Raw genomic sequence first — 19029 nt, forward strand, 5'->3', positions numbered from 1 at the left:
GGGGGGTGCTCGCAGGCTGGCACTGCCACCTACTTCCCCGAACTGCTTTTCCATGGCCAGTCACACATGTGGCTCCATAGGCTGCTGACGGGCCTTGCGCCTGGCCAAATCGCACACCACCCATCAGCAGCCCACAGAGTTGCACGAGCGACTGGCCGTGGAAAGCAGCATGTGGTGGTGGCGGTGCGGGGTGTTGGGAGAGGGAGACAGAGGGCATGGCGGGGCAAGCTCCCCCTGACCTCCTGGCTCCTGAGTGGGAGCAGCATGGGGTGGTGGGTGGTGGTGCTCCATCCCCGCCCATCTCCCTCTCCCCTGTCGTTCTTGATGGGTAATTGGTTAGTCAAGTACAGAATAGTGTGATGGAACCTCAAGAACAAATGATGAAGCACTACTGAAAGATTTGGAAATGAATAAGGCAAAAATCTAGAAGGGTCAAGACCTGCTCTGAATCTCTAGAAGGAAGACACCTGAAAGGTACTTTCACTCACTGTGCTCAAAAATAGAAGCAACTGGCAATTTGAGTACTCAAAGATGCACATTTGTATGTTGACAGATTGGCAGACGGAACAATTGGGGGAAAAGGGCTGATGGCACAGATGGCTGCTGCCTCATTATATCCACAGAACCACTCTAGTCCAAATGGAAAACAAACAGTCTTAGCACTAAGGAGCTAAGACCAAGATTTAAAAATCTCAGAAAAGTACATTCTCTTAGTTTAACTACAATTTCTTCAGATACCAATTCAAAAGGGCTTTGGAATATTAGCATGTGTGTTACAAGAAGATCAAAATGATCTCCCCCTTCCCATCCCACCCCACCTCCCTGTTGGTCCCCTCATAGTTCTTTAATAGGGTCTACTGGCTAAGTAAGAACACAGAAAAAACAAAGTAGGTTTCTGCATAATCACCCTGCTCCTTCATTTGTGAGAAAGAGCAATGCAACATCCAATTAATCATTAACCATTTGGAATACTCTTTTACATCTCACTATCAATCTTTAAAATTAATTTATCATCCTGTCTAAGCTTTGGACTGATGCATGGAAAAACAAAAACAATACCCCAGTCCTATAGGTATAAATGCATTAAACTGGTCAAATTTTGAATGATTTTGATATCAAATACTTTAATGTTGATCATTTCAATGTTTCTGTATTTCTAAAACTTCTAAAAGGTTGCATGAATATATTGTTGAAAATCAGTATATAGTTAGAAGCTCTAATGCCTATTCCATGATGATATCTTTGAACTTTAACTTATCTTCAATTAAAACTCTTTATATAAGTTTATTTTTTTAAAAGCATCTTAACATTCTTTTTAAAAGATTAAATAAAAAACCTGTTTTTTTAAATCGTTGTTATCTACCCCGATTTGAAATTTAGCAATCATGCAAATGTTTAAATGTTAGAACAAATATATTACTTTAGTTATTTTCCTCCTTCACTTTGATAGTGAACAATTTTATTATAACATGGTCTACTTTTGCACTTTCATTTTTGCAAGGTGCATTTAATTTTTTCTATAAAAGTTCACTGTTTTTGTGCCTATAGATACACTTTGTTAAGCAGCCTTAAAATCATGTAAAAACAGGTTAATAACTCACTGTTGTAGTTTCTCTGCAAATATATACTGGGTGAAATCCTCCACCGATGGAGCAAAATACACAGCATCTTTCAGATTAATGCCCTTCTTCTTAATATGCTCAGGGCTGTTAAACCGCAACACATAGAAGGGATGTGAAACAGGACCAAATATCTCAAATATCTGAAAGACAAAAGAAAATTATAGCCAATTTTAGGAAACTACTAAACTAAGAATTTCTTCTCTACAATTATGCGCTAAAACAACTGATATTGTCAGGATTATAAAAATATTCTAAAAATTACCAGATTATGTTTTAGAGCAATTCAAACACTTCAAAATCAACCATGACCGGCAGGTTGAGATTTTGTGTTTAAATAATTTCCTTTTAATTTTTGTTTATTATTCAACACAATGTTGTTAGTTTCCTCAAAAATTGCTACTGAAGAAGTCACTTTCCTTTCCCATTTCCTATTTAGCTGTCACTTACCAGCAGCTATTTGTGTAGGCAAGAGGGAGGCACTTTTGTGATATAGTTCTTCCACTCATCTCATTGCCTCTTCCAGTGTTCACTTCTTGTACTCCTTCCAATCTTTCTTTCTACCTTAAGTCCTTTTCAAAATTTTGGTTCTTTTTTTTTTGTCTCTGTGGCTCTCTGTGCTTGGAACACTCTGGACTCATCTGTCCTCCTTAAATCTCTAGCCAACCCATACATGGATCATTCTTTGTTTCCAGAGGAAATCCCATCAGCAGACTAACTTCCTTAAGTGTAATTTCATTCTCTCCTTCTGCCATCTTCCCAACTAAATAGCTTTTCATCTCCACCAAACTGAATCCTATGCCCAGAATCATAGCTTCCTTCTCCCACTTTAACTCACTTCTCAAAACCTTCCTGCTTCCTTAAACTCTTCTATGTAACACCTCAGTGCTTCTTGCACAGGGGGAAAGGGAGGAATCTGTTGTGTGTGGATTTTGTAATATAGAAGTAAGGCCATTTCTTTTTACCTTTCAATACACAGAAGCGGACACAGCACATACTAGATGGGTTAAAAGGGTTAAAAGAGAAGTGCTGTGTAAAGAGTTACTGATAAGATATGAAACTAGCTGAATCCGGTCAACAGAGGAGTCTCGTCAATGGAAGAACCTTGAAAGCAGGACAAGAATTGTTTTCTTTCAAGCAGACTACTTGGCAAGAATATATAAAACATGCAGTCACGAGAGTTAAACTTCAGTGTTCACGCCCACAATGTCACTTGATTGGCTAGAACAGTAATTTAGTTAGTAGATGATTGAGTATTTTTACAAGCACAAGCTAATCACGAACTAATGCTAGCATACTAACAAGGTATAAAATAGTATTATAACTGGTAGGCAGGGTCCCTCCTCGGAGGCACCTCGCTGCAGTGAATAAAAATTCTGTATCTGGCTTTGGATACTTGCTCTACGTGATCGTTGCCCCAGCCTAGAGTGAACTGCACGTAGCTTTAAAGAATTAAAGAAATAGTGTGCTTTTCCCCTTCCTTATTGCCACTTTTTTTTTTTTTTTTTTAACCTGTCATATACAAAATTTCACCCCACTCTAAACTCTGTTCTGCCACTCTGCTGCCCTCTTAACCACTCTTGCACCTACTCTCATCTACTCCATTAACTTGCTTGGAAGTTTCCCATCTCACTGTAAAAGCATGCGTGTCTCTAACCACAATTCTGAGCTGGGAAAATATATTCTTTTATCTCCAGTTATTCTTTCCTTCTCAAAGCCCATAAAGTTGCCATTTACAATCACCAGCTGGATTTTTCCCAGTTGCATGCTTTCCCTCTTTCAAAGAATTCTACACTGGGTGGGTAGAAAAAAAGGAAATTTCCCCCCTTTCATTGTGCTAGCTACAAAATTTCAGCATGCCAAAACAACCAAGTACTAACAGTATAATCTCAAACCAGGCCCAGAACACTAGCCAGGTGACAGTGTTTGTGCATGTGTGCACAAGTGCATGCGAGTGCACATGCGTGTGTGGAGGGAGGGCGGGGCTGGAAATCAGGTTCAAACCAGCCTTCCCACTGTGCTCTGGACCAAACAGCCTGATCTCTCCCATCCAGCAGAGGACAGCAATCTTCTGCTGCTGTCAGATAACGTAAAGTTACACCTGTACTGAAATTTTAGTACTTAAACCCTAAAAGTGGATGGCAGAATGATGTTACAAGTACACATCATACAACTTAATTAAATGAACGCTAAGCCAAAGCACCATCTGAGTTGCAATTAAAAGCACCCACAAGTTGAAAATATCAGAGTTTAGGCTGCTCAAGTAACCTTAATTCTGCCCCCTTGTGTATATGCTTTCTGTTATGTTGTCAATTACATAGAATCATAGAAGTATGGTCGGAAGGGACCTTGTAGATCTTCAAGTCCAACCCCCTGCCTGGGCAGGAGAAAAAACTGGGCTCAAATGATCCCAACTAGGTAGGCATCAGTACATGATCATACCTGATTGGGGAAAAAACAGTATATCTGCCTTATTCAAATTCACAGGCTGCCACATAGCCAGAAAGGGAGGAGGGGATGGGGGGGGGAATCAGTAAATCATTTTGGAGGAGTGTAGGGACTTTATCCACTGCAAAAGATCCAAAGCCTGTATATAATTACCTAGTTTAAAGATATCCATTCTATCCTCACTAAACTTTTTCTAGCTCCTTGCATAGTCTGTTTACTGTCAAAAGAGCCCTAGTCACACCCATTGTAGTTTTATTTGTGTATCTGCCACCCTTTTTTGAAAAAATTATTAGGGGTGCACTGCTACAGGTTTTTGGGAACAATACTGGTAGCTGATTTTTAAGCAGGCATATCGGCTGATACCAATCCAATTTCCAATACCAGCCCAGCAACTTGAAGAGCTGCATGCAGCTGGTAGGTCTGGTGTGATGGAAGGGGAGGGACAGGGGAGGGGAAGATCAAGGCCCCACTGGTGAAGGAGGAGTGGGGCTGGGACAAGCACTGCCCAGCCAGGGCGGGGCAGGCACGTGATGGAGCCACAGCTCGTCCAGGGGGGTGCAGGGGTGGGGGCTGGTTCCCACCACTGTATGCCACTCATCTGGGAGCTGCTGGTTCAGTGGCTCATCCAGTGCTCATCTGCTCACATGGCAGCTACTGCTGTTCATCCAGGAGAGCACTGGGGGAGGAGGGGAAATGTGTCACCAGATCTGTGTGGGGCCGGGCAGGGCAAGCTCTATCTGGCCAGATGGGGTAGGGCTGTGCTGGGAAAAGGCTATTGGGGGGGCTACAGCCACCCCCAAATTCACTGTAGCCCCCCATTCCTCCTCCTAGTGCTACCGCTGACCTGTCCTCCCTGCGCACAGCCCCGCCAGAAAGAGCTTGGTGCAGCCCTGCCCCCCCCCCCCACACACACTGATCTGGGGACACACACTCCCACTTCCTCCGCCCCCGTGCCTTCCTGGATGAGTGGCGCGCAGTGGCAGGAGCTGCCCTCCCCCCCCGAACCCCCCAGACAAGTCGCAGCTCTGTCCCATGCCTGACTCGCCCTGGCTAGGGAGCACTTCGCCCAGTACTCCCTCACTGCAAAGGCCTTGATCTGCCCCCCACTTCCCTTCACTGGTCTGTAAGCTGCCAGGCTGTGCTCACCACCTACGTGCTGCACTGTGGCTGCGCGCATGCATAGGCCATTTACTGGCCCAATTAATCAGCCATATCAGCCGATTTCCAATACAGACAGTTTTCTTTATAGCAGTGCTGATCCAATATTGGACCAATGTATCAGTGCACCTCTAAAAATTACATACCCTGTTGTTCAAAATTCACAAACAAAAGGTTAAATGGACTGTAATGAAAGTGACTACACAGACACACCACCAAATGAACCAAGACAAAAGCTAAGAAAAATATTCTGTTACTTGTAAAAGGTGGCACAGTGGCCTTAGGCAATTTTATTTACATTTTCAAATGCATCTTTAGAGCAACCTATTAAAGCTTAAACTTATAAAACAAAAAAATTTCCCACACAAAATTATTAGAAGCATAATTATTCAGTACAGCATATACAGTTTACCATGCTCTACCAGCTTCAGCTACAGTTTCAACTTCATGCAAAATTAGGACCTTCTAACTTTTGAGATCTGACCAAAATAACCTGATAGGCTCAGCCTTAAAAAGACGGCTCTCACTAACAGAAAGCCAATTTAAATTTGAACAGCACTCATTGATCTCAGAATGAAGGTCCTGGTTCAGCTACTGGAAGAAGAGTAAAGACTGTGAAAATCTTGAAACAAAGGAGTATTTTACATGGTTAATTAACCAGCTACCTCATCTAGAAGGGAACTGAGTCAGTTCTTCAGAAAAGACTAGCTGTGCAGAAAAAGGGAAAAACAATCCAAAGAAGGAACCAACATTTTAATGGATTCCCCAATGAAGCATTCATAAACAGTATCATGGTACTGTTATCCACATATAATTATAAGCATGGATCGAATTAATTTACAGGTTACAGATGCCACCAACAATATACATTTACTTTTCTGGTGTTACAATCTATGATGTTTTACCATACAAACAGCAGAAGTAGTGTAATAAGCTTGTTTCACAGACCTTTCCTGCTGCATGCCTATCTTCCTTAAAAATAATGCTTTCTTCATTTACCGGAGGTAGGCCTTTCAGTGACTCAATTACTACTAAAAGTAAAAAAAAGAAAAAATTGGAAGTTTAGTATATTTTAAAATGTTAAAACAACTTAACCAGCAATAATTTAGAATTGAAGCAGCAACTGCAAATAATACAAAGAATATTTCATAATTAAACAGATTTTAAACAGTTTTTAAATGCTTGGGCAACTTACTCACAAGCCTATATGCAATATGCAATCTCTGAAGCCAGATTCCAAATACAACTTTACATTTGCATAAATGTCCGTGAAAATAAACTTGTGAAGATGGAAAAAAATATAAAACCTGAATAGCACAATCCAGGAAAGTTCCACCATACAACTCAGATTACATAATCCCAGCTCCCACATAATGCTGGAAACAAGACTGATACATTCATGGGAGTTCTGTGCATAAAATTAGCATAGCATGACAAAACTGGGGAAAAATAAAAAATTAGATATGGTGCGTTTTGTGAAGAAAGCAACTTTATTGGTTTAGATTTTAAAAAAATTCAATCACATGCTGCATTTACTTCTAGCACTGCAGATCAGAGATTTAGTACATTCAAAGACTTCTTTTAAAAGCAGAAGAATACAAAACTTGACACCTTAGATGAGGGATGGACAATTTGGGCCCGCAGGCCATACAGGGTGTTTTGGGGAGCTGTTGCAGGACAGGTTAGCACCTCCTCTCTGCCTCCGTCCTCACCTCCCCCATGCAAGAGCTCACCAAAACTCCCTATGTGAGATGGGGCTGCAGGTCAGGAGGGAGTGATGCTTGGGAGTGAGATAGATGAGCAGGGCCAGGGACACACCACAATCACAGGACGGTAACCGTGTGAAGCCACGGCTGGAGCAGAGCTGGGAACCTGCTCCCCACACGTCCCTGCCAGCAGAACTGAGGCTCTGCCAGCGAAGTCTCTCCTTGCATCCAGGGCAGCAGCTGTGAGCTTGGTCCAGGCCCAAAGAGTGGCAGTGGAGCTCAGTAAGTACCTGTCCTTCCCCCCCACCCCACACCAGACTGCTGCAAAGCCACAATGGGCAGATCAAGCAGTTTCCAGCCCAGCCTACCCCCAGTACAGTCAGCGCTGCTCACCCGCTCATAGATGGCAGCGGTGTGGGGCCCAAGGCTAGAACTGCTCAGGCCCGGAGGGAAGCCAAGTGCATGTAGGCCTAAAAGGCCTCTCCACACAGCTGGGTCGGGCCCACCACAGCTCACCTGGGGAGCAAGGGAAGGTCTGGTCCCAGCGGGATGGCCTCTGCCGGGTGCATTTTGTCCAGACCCTTCCCGCCTATGGCACCAGGGCTACATATGGCCTGGCCCAGGCCTAAGGCAGGGCTGAGCATATGGCTTGCTCAGCCCCAGGAGGCTCTGCAACAGCAGGTGACACCAGTCTGAGGGGGTCGCTGCCAATCCCTCATGCGGTGAGCACAGCCCCAGGGCATCCCTGAGGGGCAGCAGCACAGCAAGGTGGCACAGTAGGGATCCCGGGGGGAGCAGTGGGGCTGTAACAGCAGCCTCCCAGGCTGGGGCTGCTGCCCATGACTGGGTGCACAGTGAAGACATAAGGAGCCACGGCTATTCCTGCCAAAGGTCACTAAATGGTAAATGGTAAGCAGTAAATGGTATAAATATAATCGATGTTTAACCAGTTACATCCCTATTTGGTGTATGGTTGTAATTCCACTCAGCTACACTGGGAATTGGCTAATAATCGAGTCCTGAAGAAGTTCACAAGTAACCATGTGCTATAGTAGCAGTAGCCTGGCCCTTGAGTAAGCACAACCATGCGCATGTTTTTTCAGCCATCCTGGCATTCTGCTACAAGGATGTTGCACAAAAAGGCAAGCAATAGATGTTTTAAGACTTCTCTAAAAAATTATCACAAAAATCTTTGGGAATAGGAAAAAAAAAAAAAAAAAAAAAAAAGATTAGCACCTTAAACTATGGCTTGCTACCAGCTTCCAATAAAATTACAAAAAACCTAAATAAACAGCTACTAAAATAATGTGTTAATCTCAATATAAATTCTTTATCTCTAGATTTGAATCTCTGTCTTTCTTCACTGATGGAGACAAAGCACTTCACCAGCTGGTAAAGATAGCCAGTACCTCTCTTTTAGGTGATAATACTTAATTTTAAGAAAGCAATCATCGTATGTCTTTTAAAACTTAATATAGGCAGACTGGCCAGTTACAGACTTAGTTCAAGTCTTTGCTTTTTCAAAAGATTATTAAACAAGCTCTTTCTGTTCAGCTTCACTCACCCAAGAAGAAAAGCACTTTGGGGGACAAAGAAGAAAAACAGGTTGGTATGGCAGATGTTAACACAGAAGGGGCCAACCTCTTTGGTAGGGATGCCACAAATTAACCTTGTACCCTCCCTGAGTGCTGCTCCGACCCCCTTGCCAACCTGCTGCTCTGCTGTCTGCTCTCTGACCTGTGCTCCCTACCTGATCTGCTGCTCTGCCTTATGCTCCCTGATCTGCAACATGCCACACAAGGAAGCTGCCTGTGCCACATACACCTCATGTTGGCCACCCCAGTTCTAACAAACACCAAATTAAGAGCAAACCTACCATCTGTTATGCAAGGTTGCACTGTAGATGACTTCTTAGCTTCTCAGCCACTTTTAGCTGATTAACTAACAGAGAAGTAGCTAAGCATCCTGCAGAGATATAACTTTCAGATGCAGACCTTATTATAGTTATCCATAATTTTCACTTTGCGGTTTCAAACTACAATGTACTCCGAGCAGAAACAGGTTGCAGCTATGCTTTCTTGAGCAGGATAACAAGTAAAGCATTTCATTCTATGTTAAGTGTATTCACTTCATGCATATTTCACACCACTACACTACAGTCTGCACAGGCTGCCTATTGTAATCTATGGCACTAAAACATACCCATTCAATTGTAAAAGCATAATGTTCAAATAGGTATTTGCAATGCTGCTTCACCACTCGGTGTACTCTTCTCTAGCACAATAAGCCTCCACTGAACAAACCAAAAACAAAACAAAAAACCCCGCAAGCACCATTTGGTACACTTGCACTATAAAATAAAATGAATAAAAATGCCTTAAACTAGTTTACTCATATAAGCAAACCTATAGGCTTACTATACCTTCCTCATTTACCTGAGCACATGGATTACAGACAAATTAGTACGTCTTCAGTTTGTTCATAAAAAAACAAAATAAAGCAGTAAACACAAGTGCTTAACTCAAACTTACCAATGGAAAGACATTAAAAAAGGAGGCTCTGATGTCATATAATCCTTTTCTGCACTACATGAAGTAGTTAAGCGAAGTGCCCCTCTAAGATTTACACTTGAGAGACAGACTGGACTGGCTTCAAGAGTGGGGGGGGAGGGGAGGGGGGGCAGGCTGAGCTTCTTCCCACAGAGATTCCATTCTTGTGGTCCCTCACTTCTCAATTCTCCATGGCCCCGACTCAAGGAGCTAGCACCCAGTTCTGCTCCTGAGAGAGGGACTTTACCTCCTCCTGGATTGATCCAGTAAAGCAAACAAATTTCAACAGACAGCACAACAGACAGTGTCTTCCGTAAAGGCATTTGAGGCAAAGGCCAGCCAGCAAGTTCTGTCCCCTGCAAAGGGGTTAAGGAATCCCTCCATCTCTGTACACTCCATCCTGATCTCAGAGGAGCTCTTCTCTGGCAGCAAACCTTTAATAACCAACTTGAATGGGAAACTGAAAAACAAGTCATCCACAGACTGCTTTGTGTTAAGTATGGTTTAAACAGGGACTACACATTTTTATCCCATTACCTGAACTAGCTTGTGACCCCTTGTTCTTCTGGGTTCTTCGCTTGTTGCTTATCCCAACACTGCTCCTTTCTAGCTCTGTATTCTAAACCATTCTTGCCAGTTTATACACTTAGCTGGGCATGTCCTTCCACAGCACTGGATGAAGTGAGCTCCAGTTCATGAAAGCTTACTCCACATCTCTCTCTAATTTACTTAGCATAGACTGTACAAATCTACACTGCCTTCTGCAAAAATAATAAATAAAAATAATATAAGACCAGTTTTTCCCAATTTTAAGAGTCCACAAACAAAAGTCCTTGGGCCGAAATTAGGGGTTCACTAATAGAGATTCTGGGGGACAATACCAATAGCCAATATTTAAAGAAGCATGTCGGTTGATACTGATCCGATTTCCAACACAGCTGCATGCAGCTACTAAGTCTGTTGTTGTGGAACGGAAAGGGCATGGTGGGGGGCAGATCAATGCCTCCCCCGCCTCAGTAAAGGAGAGAAGGGGCAGAGGCAGGGGCTGCACAGCCGGGGTGGGGCATGGGACAGAGCCATGGCTCATCAGGGGGGCAGCTCCTGCCACTGTGCACACCCTAGGACAGCATGTGGGGAGGGAGTCTCAGACCTACATGGGGCAGGGAAGACTGAAGCTGTAGGCAGCGATGCGCCAGGCTTTTCTTGGAGGAGGCTGGGCTTAGGGCAGGCAATGGCAGTGCTGGGAGGGAGCTATGGAGGGGACTGCAGCCACCCCAAGTTTTGCCGTAGTCCCCACATCGCGTTGCTCCCAGTGCCACCACCACCCTCCCAGTGCAGCCCTGGCTCTTCCCAGCATGTGGGTGAAGGCAGAGGGTTGAACAAGAGCTCTGCCAGGCAGGTGGCGGTGGTATGGGGAGCAGCACTACAGTGAAATATGGGATGGCTGCAGCCCGCTCCGTAAACCCCCCCGCCCACAACGCAGTCCTGCTGAAAAGAGCCCAAAGCAGCCTTGGCTCCAACCTGCAGCTTCAGCCCACCCACCCCACCCCGTGCAGATCTGGGGGCACCCCCCCCCATTGCCCTCCTGAGGTTCGCACAGAGGCGGGGGCCACCTCACCCCAGCCAGGCACCCTGCCTCCTCCCTCCCTCACCACAGGGGGCATTGATCTGCTCCCCCGCCCCCCCAACACACACACATCCCTTCCCTTCCTCCTCCTATTCCACCACACCAGACTTACCAGCTGCATGCTGCCAGGCTGTGCTCCTCACTGCCTGCATGCTGCAGTGGCTGTGCACAGGCATGGGCATTTAATCAGCCAAATTACCAGCCATTTCAGGTTGATTCCCAATACAATTTTCTTTACATTAGTAAAGATCTGATATCAGAGTGATGCATCAGTGCACCTCTAGCCAAAATCAAACAAGTATTTTGGGCATTAAAATTACATCTCCAGATTTCCATTCCAAAATGTATCTGTTGTTACCAAACTGTTTACATGTTTAACATATATTACTGCTAATATGATATTTGAAATAGCCAATTTTACCATATTTCAGAACCTGACACCCAAGACAACTGGGGCAGTTCATGTCTCTCAATTACACGTGGCAATTTGAAGACTAAGAAAGATGCCATTTACCAAATGGTCTACATATGAAAAAAAGTTCCCTTGGTAGCCACAAAGAGTAGAAATTTAGACACCAATATACAGGCTATGAGAATAACTCAGACTAAGAGAATTTAGCTCCCCTATTTGTTTTTTCAAGGCTGCCTCAAGGAAACTACCCTTAATATAACTCGCTCTCGAGACTCTCATTATTAATCCACTAAAAAGCAAGAAAATGTATGGCTATAAAAAGGATGACAACGTTATTTGAGTAAATGTGATATCTTTTATTAGACCAACTGAATAGCTGGAAAAAACTGGTCTTTGCAAGCTTTCAGGCACAAAACGCCCATCTTCAGGCATATGGAGTCTGCTGGTTTGTGTATTCTCTCTAGGGTCGGAATAGACATTTATGCCAATATGCAGCTCTGTGAAAATGCACATATGGCAGGGAAGATCAGAGAGGATAGGAGTTAATAGGCAAGAGACAGGTTGCGGGGGGGAGAGAGGAAACAGAAAGGGCAATGTCAACAGGTGATAAAATGCAGCTGGGAAAATACAGAGCTGGGGTTACTGGATGTCAGGCAGATTATGACATGTCATAAATCCAATGTCTAGTATTTAGTCCGTGATTTTTTTGTATCCACTAGATTTATGAAGTGAAGTTTGTAGATTTGTTTACAAAACATGCTTTGTAAATTCTCTTTGAGAATTAGAACTGAGAGCCTGGAGAGAGAGTGGTTATCTTGTGAAAAATGTGTCCCCACAGATAATTGGGTATTCTTGCCTTTGATAAATTTTCAGTGTGCATTCATTCTGGTACACAGTTGTTGTTCAGTTTTTCCTACATAGTCTCCATCCAGGCATTTGTTGCATTGGATTAAATATATTACATTTCTGGAGGTGTAGGTGTAAGATCCAGGAATGGTGATGGTTCTACTGTGGGGTGTAGTTATGATGGGAACGGTGGACGTGTTGGCAGGTCTTACACTTCTTGTCCCAGCATGGTCTAGCGGCCCCCACAGTGAGGAAGGGAGTGGGACTAGGAGTCCCAGCTCATCTGGGGGGCACAGTTCTCACTGCTGCATGCACCCCAGGAAAGCATGGGGGGGGGGGCCATGTGCCCTTGGATCTGCACGCAGGATAAGGGTGGGCTGCCAGCACAGCCCAAGGCCGGGGATGCATGGGGCTCTTCCTGGCAGGGGACTGGACTCGGGCTGCACTCCAGGCAGGCAGCAGCGGTAGGAAAGGGCTACAGGGAAGCTACAGTGAATTTTGGGGTGGCTGCAGACCCCAACCCCCACTCCCAGAGCTGCCACTCCCTGCCCCTAGTGCAGCCCCAACATAGTCCCCTGCTGGGAAGAGCCCCATGTAGCTGTAGCCCCATGCCCTTGTGAGGTACATGAGGCACCGGGAGCCACCACCCTCCAGAAAAGCCATGGTTCCATCCCACACACTGTTCATCCCTGGCTGGGCAGCATCTGCACCTGCCCCAGCTCCAGCCCCACTCCCTCCCACAGGGCCTCAAACTGCACGCATGCACAGGGCATTTATCAGCCACAAAAAAACAAAATGAAAAAGCCTACTGCTGATGCTCTCAATTTTCCTCAGATCAGTGCCAATCTGATATGGGACCGATGTATTGGTGCAGCTCTAAAAGACAGGTGTCCTTATCTATATTACCAGCAACATTTAATACCAAAACAAATCTTAATTATCCATTTTACTTCCTAAAGTTTCAATCAGCTTGAACACAAGAAACTACTAATCAGTTCTACTTGCCTGGTGTTTCAAATTCTAACTCTTGTTACAACAATTAGGTGAGAAACACTTTAAGAAAAATAGATCATATATACAAGCTTTGAGTTTATATTCTGAAGTCAGGGGTGTAGGTTGTAGCGGTGCTGGTCTAACGACATAGGCAGACAGTTCTTTGGGTAAACCCGACAGCTTTTATTAGACCAAATCAATTTTTTGAGTTGGTCTAATAAAAGCTAGCAGATTTACCGAAAGAACCATCCGTGTCTGTCTATGGTGAAGTCAGACACAGGAACAATCATTCAGTGTCAGATTTTGCAAAAGTCTGATTTGCCAAGTTTTTAATCGTTAATGTATACTATTTGCACCTGCTGTTCCATCCATAGATCCTCACAGTCCTACTTAGGTCGACACTACATCCAGCCCCATAGATGAAGCACATCTGTCATCCTCTGTCCTTTGGCAGCTGACACTGGCAAGAAGCTAGCAGCATATAGATAAATAGCACATAAAGCTGGTAGTATACCAACTATACAAAAATTGTGAAAGAAAAATAAGTTTGTTATTACATCACTTCTTACTTAAAAGGGAGAGGGGGAAAAACAGAAATTTTGGAGTGGCCCATCACAGAATCTTCAATCCTTGTTTTCACCCTTCTCCTGTATTTTGCAAGCCAACTGAAACACAAACTATGGGCTAGAGACTTCTGAAGACATTTTTAACAGTTACAAATTAAGCATTTATTTTTTCAACAACTTTTTCCATGACAGGAAATTTTCTTGAGTGCCCCACAAAACATCCCTACCTTTAAAAAGATGTATTCAATAGCCAGGTAAGAAGGATTCAACAACAAAAAATTATATTCAATAAATTCATTCACATAATACCTTCTGTTACACTATACAAGAGCGAAGTCAACAGAAACGTATGCTCATTTTAAGAAATGAGATGCTGCAGTAAATACCATGTTCTCAAAACAATGATAAAAAAGATGGTTGTCAGTTAAAGAAAATAAATGCATCTTGCTTACCTAACTGATCAATAATGCTTGAAACTCTCCCAAAGGGCTTTAGTTCAATATCCTCAGGCAGAATTATTACCAAATCTTCACCAAGAGGCAGTTCCTGAGAACATCAGAATAATTAATCTTCAAAGCGCCGTTTTTCACACAAAATATTATCCACTGGTGAGAACTTCACTTTTTAAACCATTTTAGACATTTAATTTTGAAATTCAATAAAAAAAATCCAGTTAATTTGTAATAATACTTTCCAATAATACTCAAAGTTAGTGCTCATCAAATTAGAGAGAACTAGTTTTGAGAATGCTCTCTTTTTTTTTTCTTTAACCATTCACTTGTACCATACCCCAATACTATAGCTATGTATTTTAGATAGCTTAACTCAGCCAGAGAAGACTGGCTTCTAACAGCTAAAAATTCTGTTTTAAAAAGCTTCACTTTCTGACATTATCTTTTAATTAATTACATCATGACATCCATGTACAACACTAGAAAAAATACTGTAAGAGAAAATGAAATGGTATCGTGGGGAGTAAGTACATCAGAGATTAAGTAGCCGATATGAAACAAAGTTAAAACCTATCACTTATTTTATCATATATAATGCTATTACTGCACTATATTAAACACAATTATTCAAATCCAAAAACTTTTCAGCACACAAAGTTAAACTACAGGGTACAGGAGAAAACTAACACACATTTTAATTTTATGTTTTACACAACTCAGCATATGTAACAAATCTAGCTAAGCTTAACAACATGTATCATAAGGTTAAAATGTGAAATCATCATACGTTTAAGAGATCTGTGTGACAGACTTGTGTAGTTCATGTGACCAAGCTCTGGGATAGACTCCCAGTAGGGGTGGTACAGGCACCTACCCTGGAGATCTTCAAAAGGAGACTGGACACACACCTTGCTGAGGTTATTGTCCCCAGCTGTCTTTCCTGCCCAGGCTGGACCCAACGATCTCATGAGGTCCCTTCCATCCCTAAACTTCTGTGAATCTGAGATATGATAAACCGTTCTACAGGAACAACTATTATCTTGCAACCATTTTTTTTTCTAAAACTATGAACATAAAACTACTCTAGTAATACTTTTTAATCAAGTTTTCGATTGTCCTCATCTTCACATTTAATGTTATTAATATTAAAAGGATCAGTTCATGTATAACCTGTATTCTTGCAAGATGTCCATGTATTATAGGGTAATGCAAGTCAAGCCACACACTGGTTCTCTCATCCTTAAACCATCAATACCAAGTCCTAAGGCAAAATTATTCATGTGACTACAAAGAAAGTATTGACTGCATTTTTGTTTTCTTCCCCTATGCCTCTGCCTCCACAAAGAAAATCCTCCCACAATATTACAAACTAACAGTCTCCTTTACCCAGTTTCCTAGAAGACTTACACACAGGGCAGGTCTACATGTTCGTTAACATGCTTTTGCTAATACACATTCAAATTTAGTACCTCCATTGTGAGGTGCAAGAAAAAAAGCTCATTAGCCTTTTAATGCACATCAGCAAACGTGCATAGTTTTTTTGTGACACTTTAAGGCACATTAAGTGTGCATTACATGCATTTTAATGCTCATTACCCTAAGAATTATGCTAATCATGTGGAAAAGGGGCAGCTGGGCTGCTAAGAGCTCCCAGCTGCCCGCTGCCATGCACAGGGTTTTGACAATCAGCTGATTGTCATCCCATCTACTGCAGTATGAGGCCCAGTCCCAAGACAGACCCAGGGCTATCCCAGCCGGGCCAACAATCAGCTTGCCATACTGGGGAGTAAAGCCTGCCCCAGTGTGGTCCAGGGCCGACTATCAGCTGATTATAAGCTCCAACCCCTGACTGCACTGGAGCCAGTTTGAGTCCCCCATGTAAATCTCGATGGATACAGCTTACAATCAGCTGAATGGTGAGTGGCTGGACCTGTCGTGCTTCTCTTTCAACTTGCCACTGCAGGGGAAGCTCAAGATTCTGATTATGCCATTATAACTATGGCAAGCAGTAATGGTGTGATTGGGATCCAATCCCTGATCCCAATTACATAATGTGCCATGTATATGTGCATAGCAAGAGGCATGACTGTTGGGACTGGAGAGCAAATCTCATTGCACCAATAAATGAATATATGCCAGCAGCTCAGAACACAGCAACCTTATATTTTTCAATAACTTCTTGGAGGAAAGCCTATAAGCAAACAGCAATGGCTGGATGAAGCAAACAGCAATGGCTTGCCAGTGACAGGTTGCATACTTCTAAAACTTGCTTTTCTTCCTACTAAAGCAACATAAAGTTTAACAGACTTGTTACTTAGATCAGCGTTTCCCAATGTTTTCCAACCCAAGGCACACTTATATTAATAATAATTTTCTATGGAACACCCATTAAGGCATTCCCCATCTCCATGTTTATGAGCTCATTGCCATGGCAAAATTCCACGGCACACCTGGTCATTTGTGATAGCATGCTATTGTGCCACAGCACACCAGTTGGGAAACACTGACTTAAATTTTTCTTGCCCCAAAGACCTAAGCATCGAAGTTTGCTAACCTGTAACCCATCCTTAGAAGGACATTATTCCCAGGATGCAGCACAGCACAGAGAACAGTTTATAGTAGTACCTGGTACAACACTCACATCCCCTCCATTCCTGGAGATTTTGGGAGTGAAGCTATTAAAAAGTAAAGTGATTCAGTTCCTTCTACCTTATTCTCAGAAATATTTAAATTAAGACTGAGAAAGATGATGGACATGGATAAGCTTGAATGCTTGTGGAGTAAGAAAAACTATCAGAATATTTTCCGAAGTGGCACAATAAATGTTTTGAGTGTGGTCAGAAAACTTTTCTACTTACAGAAAAAAAATGAAGGATAGACTTAGACACTTCTCTTCAGATAGATGTTACACCTAGAATGAATGTTATTTTGATTCAATCATTGATGGAACAGCAAGCAGTAATTAAAAGGGAGACTTAAATTTTGCAAAGCCTAGGTTAAAAGTCCCATAATAAAGTTGAATCTTTGACTGATAAGATAGACATTCATGAAACCTTTTGAAAATCTTTTTTGCCCTGTCTTGAGTAAATGCAGCTCTATTATGAACTACTATATGGCACACTGATATGTATGCTAAATAGACTACCAAAGACTAATGACAGACCAGAAAGTTCCACATAAAAGTAGTATAGAATGGATAAATTCTATGCTGTCATTCCAAAAAACATTTTCTGGAATTTATCAAATCAGTTTCATGGAATAGAATCTCTTATATACACATCAGGATTTTATTAAATATGCTGCCAGGTACCATGCATGAAGATGCAAATGATAAATTAGGCCACTTGGTAGGTTACCAGCCCTAATCTAGACCAGGGGTGGCCAACCTGCCATAAAGTGGCATGGCCAGCCGCTGCCTGTGGTGCACAGCAGATCAGGGAAGAGTACAGGCAGTACAGCAGCAGAAAGAGCAGGCAGTACAGCAGGTCTCAAGCCTCCTGTTAAACTTGTGTTCTATGCCAGAGGGGTACATGGCTTACCTCCCATTTAGACAGGACTGGAAGCATCTTTTCTGCTATTGAGTAGGAAATGGTCACTGCTAGCATTAATATCTATGCGTGAAGTACAAAGATATAATAAATACTTCACATTTCAAAAGTAGACAGGAGCAACAGACTTCTTTTCAAGGGCCGGTGAAAGTAGCAAGTCACTTGTTCATCTAGTGGCCACCTTCAAGATTTTATCTATATTGGCAGTGAAGTAAACCCCTTTCTGTAGAGGCCCCAGCCCCCAAGACCAGGTTTCTAAGTTATATCTGTTGTCTCAATGAGATGACAAAAGCTACTGTTCTTGTTGCAGCACTGTCTGAATCAAACCAGTTTCTTCATCTGTTTCATCCTAACAGTCTTTTAAATATCAAAACTTTAAACAGTTTTCTTTGCTTTTCAGATTGCTATTTGCTTTTCTTTGCTACTTATGCTTTAATAGATAAGGCTACTACCTGAGAAATGGTAACAATATCTACATTCCTGAAACCCTACCATGTTATGACGCTGACAAATAAAAGCTTTTTGATCCACAGTGCCAGTTACAGAGCACATTTGGCTTACTTTTGTAGTGGGGCACGAGTTCCTCGCATCTAATGGACAGATCTAAGCAACTGCTAAGCACTTAGGCTCTTTGTATCATTCTTTAAAGGCACCCAAAACTCTCACTATTGGCTGCTGAGGGAACCCAGGTGCTTAACACTGTTTTTCTGAATTGCACCCCTCAAGGTCAGGCATTTACAGAAAGAATCTTGATTTTTGTCCTTTGCTACCATTAGATGTACATTGATACACTGGTCCATGTTATATCAGCACCGATATCATTTACATTATCAGCAATTGGCTTTTCTGGCTGATAGGGCTGATAATGTCATTGATAAATGCCGCATGCATGTGCGCAGGATACACGGGGCCAGCCTGGCAGATTGCAGAGCAGAGTCTGGCTGGTATGTCTGTTGGGGGGGAAGGGGGCAGATCAAGGCCCCTGCAGTGAGGGTGGGAGTGGGGCTAAGGCTGTCCAGCTGGGGTGAGGCGCAGAATGAAGCCAGAAGAGGCTCATCCGGAAGCAGATCTCCCCTGCATCTGTGTACAGGGCAAGGGCGGGCAG

At 42.9% G+C, this 19029-nt stretch overlaps 1 protein-coding gene across 2 annotated transcripts in view; it reads right to left on the reverse strand.

Moving 5' to 3' along the window:
- Window positions 1-19029, reverse strand: part of NAF1 (nuclear assembly factor 1 ribonucleoprotein) — a 60860-nt gene that overhangs the window by 19295 nt on the left and 22536 nt on the right. The window contains exons 3-5 of one of the 2 annotated variants that reach the window (XM_019534565.1): window positions 14377-14470; window positions 6174-6253; window positions 1602-1762 (exon numbers count right to left, since the gene is read on the reverse strand). In XM_019534565.1, coding sequence (XP_019390110.1) covers window positions 1602-1762; window positions 6174-6253; window positions 14377-14470 — 335 coding nt within the window. Of the gene's footprint in view, window positions 1-1601; window positions 1763-6173; window positions 6257-14376; window positions 14471-19029 lie in introns of both variants that reach the window. The other variant, XM_019534564.1, reaches the window with a different exon arrangement.

This window comes from Crocodylus porosus, unplaced genomic scaffold (assembly GCF_001723895.1).
Source record: "Crocodylus porosus isolate Cpor-Errol unplaced genomic scaffold, CroPor_comp1, whole genome shotgun sequence".
In the NCBI taxonomy this organism is placed as follows: domain Eukaryota; kingdom Metazoa; phylum Chordata; order Crocodylia; family Crocodylidae; genus Crocodylus; species Crocodylus porosus.